The sequence below is a fragment of the Coregonus clupeaformis genome, unplaced genomic scaffold, assembly GCF_020615455.1.
Source record: "Coregonus clupeaformis isolate EN_2021a unplaced genomic scaffold, ASM2061545v1 scaf1336, whole genome shotgun sequence".
NCBI lineage: Eukaryota > Metazoa > Chordata > Actinopteri > Salmoniformes > Salmonidae > Coregonus > Coregonus clupeaformis.
The window spans coordinates 81,427-91,925 of NW_025534790.1; the positions used below are offsets into that span (position 1 = coordinate 81,427).

At 43.5% G+C, this 10,499-nt stretch overlaps 1 protein-coding gene across 1 annotated transcript; it reads left to right on the top strand.

Moving 5' to 3' along the window:
- The first annotated feature begins 1,418 nt into the window (after positions 1 to 1,418).
- LOC121569017 (casein kinase I) lies at positions 1,419 to 9,874 on the top strand. Its single transcript, XM_041879599.2, has 11 exons — positions 1,419 to 1,622; positions 3,961 to 4,051; positions 4,287 to 4,397; positions 4,716 to 4,864; positions 5,300 to 5,528; positions 5,729 to 5,899; positions 6,060 to 6,208; positions 6,541 to 6,730; positions 7,146 to 7,285; positions 7,612 to 7,678; positions 7,803 to 9,874. The coding sequence occupies exons 2-10, from the start codon at positions 3,976 to 3,978 to the stop codon at positions 7,642 to 7,644; spliced, it is 1,248 nt and encodes a 415-aa protein (XP_041735533.1). The 5' UTR covers positions 1,419 to 1,622; positions 3,961 to 3,975; the 3' UTR covers positions 7,645 to 7,678; positions 7,803 to 9,874.
- Positions 9,875 to 10,499: the final 625 nt, after the last annotated feature.

Sequence of the window (10,499 nt, forward strand, 5' to 3'; positions counted from 1 at the left end):
CACCTTTCACAAACAGGTTCCTGTGTCCACTCCACATCACACACACTCAAATAAGCCTGTGTCCACCTGCTCTGCCATCTTAACCAATCCTATTTACTGTACAAGCCACACAACCTGTAAGAAACCTGTGCTTCTCCAGTGATCTACCATTTGTGGTACAATTAGTGTGACAGTATTGAGTATTATTTCAATGCTGTATGTGAAAAGCCAGGCATGCAAAACCAGAGATGGGCAACTTTGATGGGGGCCACAAAAAATCTAACTCATCATGAGGGGCTGCAGTGGCTTGTGGGTCTGAGTACCCACATCCATACCCACACCTGCAGTCAGAGCCGGCCCTAGCCTTTTGGGCACCTTAAGTGAAATTTTGTTGGGCCCCCCCCCACCTTCCGAGCAAAACATTTTAGCGGCCCCCCCTCTTGACATCGGATAGAAAAATGATAAGTTGTGCAATTCTACACATTTTGACATGGGGCAGAGAGGAAATTTAGCCATTTTATAATTTTTCCATAGGGTGGAGAGAAATGTTTGCAGTTTTGAATGATATCTGAGTGAGAGTGACTAACAAAATCAATGGGGAACCCCTGGTCGGTAATTTGACCATGATTACTACAAGTTTAGTTAGCTGGCAAGACTAATTTACCAATCTAAAATTTTTTTGCTGACATGGGCTAATTCAGTGACTGACATAACAAGAAAAAAACTGCTGATGCACAACCAAATTTGGAAATTGCACCTTGTGTATTCTACTATTCTGACTTTCAACATTAAGTTGAGACCCCAACTGATTTCCACAAAAGCGGGGGCTGCCAGTTGCCCATCACTGTGCAAAACCATCAGGGTCCAGAGGTACTTTATGGGGACCTCCGCTATCCTTTCACTTCTGCTGCTTGTGTCCAAACTCCAGGGTGCAGGACTATGGAGCACCCTTTGGTAATGTGCATGAGGACTAATGTCTGGATGGAATCTTCACTATCTTTAAACCAGAACCATTGCTATTTGTTATGATAGCTCTTGTCTTCACTCTACTATTCTTCATAACAATGTTCATAAGAATATAATCATCCTGCAAAGGCCTATTCACTGTGAATAACTGAACAAAAGCCAACTATCTATGGCTGTGTTTACACAAGCAGCCAAATTCTGATCTTCTTTACACGAATTAGTCTTTTAACAAATCGCATATCTTTTCATATCAGCTCTTTTTCAGCGCTGATCTGATTGGTCAAAATACCAATTAGTGAAGAAAAAAATCAGAATTGGGCTGCCTGTGTAAATGCAGCCTATTTTCTGAGGCTGCCTATTCCTCAAATCTGTAACGTTTAAGAATGTCTACATTTCTAGATGTTCTATTTCTTTAAGGCAATCCGGGTGCTTCTGACATCATCGATGTTGTCAATGGTGCGTTGCAAGTAACGAGAGGGGGAGACAGAACTCTGATAGAGACCGCCATTCGCTTCTCAGGGACTGTCAACAGGGAGTATAGCCGACGCAAGAGGAAAATTGGGGTATGAGAGCCACCAGAATCCGTTCCCATCCTTCCCTGCCCGGGGCCCAGTCTGACTGACAACCTTCGGATCAGCACCGCCACCGAACCACCTCTCGGATAAACCTAATATCGTGTGAGTAGTGTACTGGGGAACCGAAGAAACCAGGGGGGAAAGGGGACTTGATTCGGCGGAACCGGAGTCTTGTATTCAGGCGTCGCAGAGGGGGAGGGGGCGAATAGAGATGGCTATCACTGGAGAACATTGGGTTGGTACCCCAGTGTAAGGGTGCGGCTAGAATAAAGTAAAAATGTACATACTAGCAGACACTGTCAACTATTTGTGAAACTTCAAGGTATTTATTTAAAATGGTGTGAATGACTGGTACATGTTAGAAGCGGAAAGCGTATTCTCAGGCTACTTACTAGCTAGGCACAACCAATGCTAACATACCACTACTGTATACGGACAGTTGGTATAGTCACAGTAGCAGCCCAGGCAACCTTTTGTTTGAAGTTTACGGTAGATATTATTATTGTAATCAGTTCGACTTTTGAGTGATATCGTAAATGTCACATAACTATTCAACCTAGCTGAGATGCTTCCCCTTTGATTGATTGTTACTAACGCAGCGACAGCTTTCTTAAGGGTGACGTAAGAAGATAGAGTAGAGAAGATGTTTAGATGGGTTTCTGGTACTCAAACGATGCATCCATAAAATGATTTTGTCCATGCAAATGTTACATTTCACGTTGCCATACCTAGCTAATACATTAATGTTGACACTGGGTGAAATAAACTGGCATTATGTAGGCCTAGTTGTATTGTTTTGGGAAAAAGACAGTCTCTTTTCATGTGGTTTTTTGTTAAAACAGAGTTGTAACGCTGTAGATTACAGGCCCACACTGATTAAATTATTTAAGTCAGTGAGTACTCCGTAGTGGTTCATGGGAATAGTAGTAATGGTTGAATATTGTAATACATGGTGCCAGAGTGTATGGTTAAACTGTAGTTACCAGGTCCTGATCCTTTCCTACCAAAATATAAAGCCTGGCTCTGAACTGTGAGTGAACAACTTTGATCTATTGATAACCTCTCACATGACCCAGTAGGATTAATCAACTGCTAAATAATTTATGTTAGGCCTGAGCCGGGTCTCTGCAGATGAAACCCTCATGTTGTAAAGAAACCTAATCCATCTACTACCATCACATCTGTATTTCTGTCTATCACCTAGTCAGCTGACACTTCTTCTGACAACATCACAGGCAATGGAAAGAACCTCATACCAATTTTTTTGAATCATTTCCGGAAAGATATTTGGTCCCCCTTGCTAGTCTAAATACACACAACTAGTCCTGCACAATTGATTACTTTTTCCATTCCTGAATTGGTATGCCCATTGCCCACAAATCTGAGGTTGACTGAGAATGCTTCTTCTTGTTCCTCGTTCTGCTCTGTCATGAGCCACTTGCATTTCCAAAGTATTATGTTGAGAGGAAGTAGACCTGTAATCATGGTGATGTAAAGAGGTATAATGTGGTCAGTGTTGTAGGATGGCCTAGGCCTAATTGTAGGAAAACATGACAAGATCATACACATACAATGAAATGCTCTAAAGTAGTAGTTTAGTAATGAGAACTAACAGTCATGCTTCCCATCTGTCTGTACTACATTGTCAACTGAGAGGTGGAAAAAGCTTTACTATAAAGAGCGTTGTGGCGCTCTTCTGTAAATTATGCCTCATATATCCTTCCCCAGGTCTTGCTCTGAAGTTCATTGCGGTCGTTTCTGGGCTTTGACACACATACAGCCCCGCGCAGCATCACCTTTGCAGTGGCTGCAGAATATGGTGTGGTTGAGAGGGCTAAATAAATGATGATCCTGCTCCAGCGTCACGTGCAGTTTGGCTCAGAAGACTCACTTCCTTCCCTCCCTCGTGTCTGCCAATTTCTACTATCCAGGCCCCAGCTGACTCTGGAGAGCTCACCCGGGCCCTTCCAGCCGGATATGTTGTTGCTCTCTCGTCTCTCTTTCGGTCTCATCTTCCATATTTCCCTCTGTATTTCTCCATTTCCCACTTTCTCTGTACCACCTCCCCCCAACAGCTCTACAAATGTAATCGTGTAGCCTATCGCTGGAATCCAGACAGCTATCTGCTAATCAACCTGCTCAAGCTACACACTCACTCAGTTAATTTAGTTGTTTGCAGTTATTGGTCATCCTGTATTGGAAAGTGCAAAGTGACCATTGTAAGACTGCCTACCACTGGTTCAGGAAGAAATGTTCCATTAGTCAGCAAGTTTACCTTCGAATCAAGATCTGGTGAATTATGTTGGATTTGTATAATTTCTGTTTCTCTTCATTTGCAAAGTAGCCAATGCCATGTGTCAAGTTTAAGACTGTATGTTCATGGTTGCCTCGTAACATCTTGGCCTCTTCTCATCAAATGTTTGTTCTTCTGTGTCCATAGAGAACTTTCAACACCATGGAGCTGAGAGTGGGGAACAAGTACCGGCTGGGGCGGAAAATAGGGAGTGGGTCCTTTGGAGACATTTACCTTGGTAAGTGGAAGTGCTCCATCTCCCTCTGTTGGCATTTCTCTTCTTCCTTGTCCTTTTCTCCATTTGCCACTCTGTCTACTGGCCTAGCCCTAGTATCAGCTTTTTTCCTCCTCTTAGCCTCAGACTTTATCTTTCCATTCCCTGGGTGTTCAACCGGAGTATCTTTCAATGTTCATGGTTCACAAGTTGCTCCTGAGTCTAGCCCTGGTGTGTGTGCGTGTGTGTGCTTCCTCAGGTGCCAACATTGCCACGGGCGAGGAGGTGGCCATTAAGCTGGAATGTGTGAAGACCAAACACCCACAGCTGCATATCGAGAGCAAGTTCTACAAGATGATGCAGGGAGGAGGTAAGGCGAATGGGGGGGGAAGCGGGTGACTGAGAAGGAACATTAGTGAATTCCTAGTAAATGCCATGTTGACACGTCTGAGTGTATTGTGATCAAAATAAGTAGTGACTGTATCATCAAATGGTCAAATGTACCCAGTTATTGCATTTATTTTATTTCAGAATATCATGTTCACCAAAATAATCATGTGTTGAGCACTGAAACACTCCTTTGCTGACATTTTTGTTTTATGACATTAGCCATAAAGGATGTATGTGCAAGTGATGTAACTATGGTTAGATGTACACTAAAAGCTACTTATTTGTGCCTGCCTGACAGTGGGGATTCCCTCGATAAAGTGGTGCGGGGCAGAGGGAGACTACAACGTCATGGTGATGGAGCTCCTGGGCCCCAGTCTGGAAGACCTCTTCAACTTCTGTTCCCGCAAGTTCAGCCTCAAAACAGTGCTACTGCTGGCAGACCAGATGGTACAGAACAGCCTCTCTCATGCAGCTGCACTCTAAGAACTCTTATGGTGTCATCTTTTGCCCTCAATGTTCATTGTACTGTTTGTCCTCTATACCCTTTACCTCTAGCTCTGTCTGCTGACCTAACTTTGCTTGTGTTGCTGTGTCATCCTTTTCTCTTCTAACGTTGCTGTGTAGTCGTATCACTCTTCTATAGTCTTTGGCTGTCATTAACCTGTGTCCTTTCTCCACTTCCTGTCCTCCTCAATGATCTTCATTTTGCTCGTATTTGTTCTGTTACTTATTGGTGTTTCTGTTTTTACCGTTGCCTGTTGGAGGGGTTAAATTACTGTTAGCTTACAGTAAGGCGTCAAGGCTTTTACAGACCATCCCAGCAGAGCTTTCTGTTGAGTCTCGCATCTCCTTTTTTTCTAAATCCCCCTCTGTCCTCTCCAGATCAGTCGCATCGAGTACATCCACTCCAAGAACTTCATCCATCGTGACGTCAAGCCCGACAACTTCCTCATGGGGCTGGGGAAGAAGGGCAACCTGGTGTACATCATCGACTTTGGCTTGGCCAAGAAGTACAGAGACGCACGCACACACCAGCACATCCCCTACAGGGAGAACAAGAACCTGACGGGCACTGCACGCTACGCATCCATCAACACCCACCTGGGCATCGGTAAGGGACTTTAAATCAACTCCTCCTGTTTGGCTGAATATCTAAATGTCTTTATGAATGTGATTTCATTTTACCCTCCAATGCTCATGCCTAGTGTTGAGATGTAGTGACCCTTGTCCTTAGCTTACATATTTTGATACCCCTCGATCCTGTCAACGTCCTAAATAGCAAATCATTCAAACCTGTCTCCCGTCCTTCAGAGCAGTCTCGGCGTGATGACCTGGAGTCTCTGGGATATGTCCTCATGTACTTCAACCTGGGCTCTCTGCCCTGGCAAGGCCTCAAAGCCGCCACAAAGAGGCAGAAGTACGAACGCATCAGCGAGAAAAAAATGTCCACCCCCATCGAGGTGCTCTGCAAAGGCTACCCCTGTAAGTGACTGCTAGTATCTGTCTGGGCTGTGACAGTTCTATCACTGTGTGTGGACAACTATTTTCCTTCCCCATTGTAACAAACGTTTGCATATACCACAGTCTCTCAATCCTGGGTTTTTGCTCACCCTTCCCTTTTATTGGTATTGCTTGTCTGCAGCCGAGTTCTCCACCTACCTGAATTTCTGCCGGTCGCTGCGCTTTGACGACAAGCCAGACTACTCATACCTTCGGCAGCTCTTCAGGAATCTGTTCCACAGACAAGGCTTCTCCTATGACTACGTATTCGACTGGAACATGCTCAAATTTGTGAGTTTTCCACACCAAAGCTCTTATTCTTTACAAGGAACTAAGTGCTACATTCTGTCTGTATACACCAGGACTCTCCAACCCTGTTCCTGGAGAGCTACCGTCAAGTAGGTTTTCGCTCCAACCCTAATCTTGCACACCTGAATCAGCTAGTTACAACGGGTTGGAGTGAAAATCTATAGTAGGGTAGCTCTCCAGAAACAGGGTTGGAGAGCAGTGGTATACGGTCTCCATAGTGTCCACATAATCAGAATGATTCAGAAAGATTTGGATGTATTTTTCTATGCATATAGAGGTCTGTGTTTGCTGTAACCTGCGTGGTCTCCTCTCAGGGTGCCAGTAGGACAGCAGAGGATGGTGAGAGGAGGGGAGCCGACGAGAGGGACGAACGTATCGTAGGAGGCCCTCTGGGATCTGCTGCACGGGGTCTCCCGCCAGGGCCAAACCCACCAGCCGCCAACAGAGTTAGGAACGGACCAGAGCAGGCCATCTCCAACCCCGCCTCACGGGTGCTGCAGTCTGGTGAGCACACTCCTGTGCTCTTTTAACATGAGCTATAGTTGAATGGAATAGAAACATTTAGGAAATTATCCAAAAGGGACAATTGAGATAGTCACACATTTCAGTTAATTACTATAGCTCCTGCCTTCTGCCAATCAGTGTAATTTATAAATGCCGGATCTCTATGGCAAGACACATCATTAATCCAAGTTTTGTCAAAATTGGTCCAGTGCTGTCTGAGAGATTGCGTGTGACTAATGTACGAACGAACGGAGACACATCCTCAGACCACTCCCCAATTTCATCGTGGGGGACAATGAAATAGCTTTTGTAGATAAATACTTTTGTAAACACCTTGACAGAAATTACGGTTTGCAAAGTGAACAGTTCTGACTATTTCTAAATGGCCTCCTCCCTCGTATTCTTCCTCTTTAAGGGAACACGTCGCCGCGGGCAATCTCTCGCGCTGAGCGTGAGAGGAAGGTGAGCATGCGGCTCCACCGAGGAGCCCCCGCAAACGTGTCATCCTCTGACTTCACAGCCCGTCATGACCAATCCCGAATTTCCACATCGCAGGTACGCTAACGCTACCTCCATCATACGTCATCACAAACCCTAAAACCCAGGTGCCATGCACCTGAGCCCAACTCCTAACTACTACAACCAACTTTTTGAGGGAGAATATCAACTTGAAAAATGTCCACTCTTCCAGAACAAGATTACATTTCTTGTCAGAAGTTTCAGAGGACTTCCTATTGGTGTTGAGCTTCTATATTATGTAGCATGCAGTGGGTTGATTTTTATTTTATTGTGCCATGGTGGTGGCACCCACTTGATCGCCCTCTCATTTGCACTCCAATTGTCTGAGTCATTTCTTCTCTCACCTCCTTTTCTCTCTGCAGGTCAGCATGCCATTTGAGCACCTGGGGAAGTGAAACCTTCAGCTCCACATGCACTGGATACTGACAGGTGAGGATGTCTCTTTCCCTAAGTTGACACACAGGACATAAGTAAATGTACCTAGTTTGTCAGACAGCTTATTTATTTATCACCTATCTACACATCTGACTAAATACATAATCTTCCATTGCAGGGCTTCAAGAGAGATTTTTGCCAATTGGACAAATAAGTGGATCTTGGAGGAAAGGACAGAGAATCATAAAACTATGAAAGAAAGGATGACAGTTGTTCAAGGACTGCAGGAATCTCTCCCCTCCACCCTAACTTTGATGGGATAACCCTGGCCTACAATAGTACAAGGATAAGAGAATGAATAGCATACCCTCCTATCCACTGACCTATTTACCCCATGGTAGCTTGGATCATGCACCCCCCGCCACACACACCTTTGTCCCTCACACACTATGCTCTGTGCGGCTGGCAGAGGTAGAAGACTGATTTGGGCGTCGAAAAAGCTAAGCAGGTGCTCCTTTGCCAAATATAGCCGCGGGCACAAACGCGTTCCAAACCAAGAGAAGGTCAACTCAAAATTTGGGCTTGTGTGGATTTAGCCATTTCTGTTTACACTGCGAAGACCACACCACACAAATGTACCCATGTATGTTTTAACCAGTTCATTTATAGAATAGTAAGGGGCTGTACTCATAGGTATGATTTACTGTGCATATTTTGTGAATAGCTCATTCATTTGGTGTGGGTCCTGTTGAGGCTTGGGCGATTTTAGTTTCTTATTTGATGTTTTATTTCGGAAAGGTACAGCTGAAGAGAAGGAATGGAGAGTGGGATGGAGAGATGGGTAAGTGGTAGATGATGAAGCCATGAGAAGAAAGGAAGAGCAAGTGATTATTAGCTGTAATGGTGTAAAAATAGTGTTGGGTTCTTTTCCCCTACTTCACCTCTTACTGAATTGCTAATCCTCCACTTTAGCCTAGCATTTAGGCTACTTCAGCCTGCTTTGGAACTGATGTTACCCAAAAGCCAACACCTCATGCAGAGATTGAGGTGAACATGCATTTTCTACCCTTCTCCCGCTCTCATTTATTCACCACATCATCCACACTTTTTTTTTTTTTTTATCCTCCCTTTTCGCCCACTTTGATATCCTTTTGATTTGTGTTTTTTGGTCATAATATTGGGTAGGTTGGTAAGGTCAAAGTAACCACGCTTATTTTAAGAGACAGTGCAACACTCTTAAGACATGGGAGAATCACAAGCTTGAAGTGGAATGGATTTTTTTAAAACTTCACTGTAGATCTTTTTTTATTTCTGTCTAATGCCAAAATGTGGTTGGTTGTTTTTGAGGTGTAATGTAGAAAAATACATACTAAATGCATAAATTGCGGCTGGGGATCAGAATTTTAGAAAATATTAAGTGCTAAATTGGGAGGGGTTTTAGCCATTTTTACATCGCCAACTGGGTCATATAACTAGGCTTTGTGTGTGTCAACAGAAGTGTAGGTCTGGTGCATGGACTCTCAGAATTACATAGGTCCCCTGTTAAGATCACAGGGCTGCTCGGGACAAACTGCAGGCTATACATTTATCATGCCTCATTATTTGAGATTGTCTGTTGTCTCTCACTGTTATTTATTTTTCTTAAACTCCATTTTGTTTCTCTTGTGTATGAGGAAACTCTTAAAGTGCAATACTTAGATTTTCCTCTTTTTGTCCAGTTTATCTTATTCCCAGCAGTTTGTTCATAGCCTGTTGAGACTTTGTCACTACACTGTCTCCCCATCACTCCACTCCAAGCCTTTCCAGGAGAAGCTGACCATGTTCTCCACCAAGGACCTGATATAGGGCTGACTACTTTTCCTTTTAAAACAAAAGTACACTTGAAAAGGGGGATGCTGATAGTGGGTTGTCATCGGTGCCTTCTGTTGCAAAATAGAGGTCCCTGGATGTCATTTACCAGCACCCTTGATGTCATTGATGATAACTGGGACTTGGATGCAGTCGCAGTGATGTCACAGATTCTGGTAATGACCTGTGTTTGTGTCGTGTCCCTTTGGCAGGCCAGTGTGACCCAGTGGCAATGTAACTCAACAGGGAGGGCTAGTGCTGGTCAGGTTATGGGGAGTATATACTTTATGTATTGTGTACTGATATATTGTACAGTTCTTTAACACACTTTAACTTTATTTACAACAGTATTTGTGTATATTTTATGACGTAATAAAATACAACAAACAATTTTTTCCCTAACATTCTTGAGTTATTTTTTTGTTGAAATGGCTCTAATATTCTACTTCAGTTCTATGCACTTTTTTGTGTACTGTTTATTTTTTGTAGCTGTACACTGCATTTGGGAAATGACAAACATTTGTTGTTGTATCTTAAAGAGGAACTTTTTTAATTAAATTTTTTAACCTTTTATTTAACCAGGTAAGCCAGTTGAGAACAAGTTCTCATTTACAACTGCGACCTGGCCAAGATAAAGCAAAGCAGTGCGATAAAAACAACACAGTTACATATGGGGTAAAACAAAACAAAGTCAAAAGGAAATAGAAAATAGATATACAGTGTGTGCAAATGTAACAAGTTATGGAGGTAAGGCAAATAGGCCATAGTGCAAAATAATTACAATTAGTATTAACACTGGAATGCTAGATGTGCAAGAGATGATGTGCAAAAAGAGATACTGGGGTGCAAATGAGCAAAATAAATAACAATATGGGATGAGGTAGTTGGGTGGGCTAATTCCAGATGGGCTGTGTACAGGTGCAGTGATCGGTAAGGTGCTCTGACAACTGATGCTTAAAGTTAGTGAGGGAGATAAGTCTCCAGCTTCAGAGAATTTTGCAGGTCGTTCCAGTCATTGGCAGCAGAG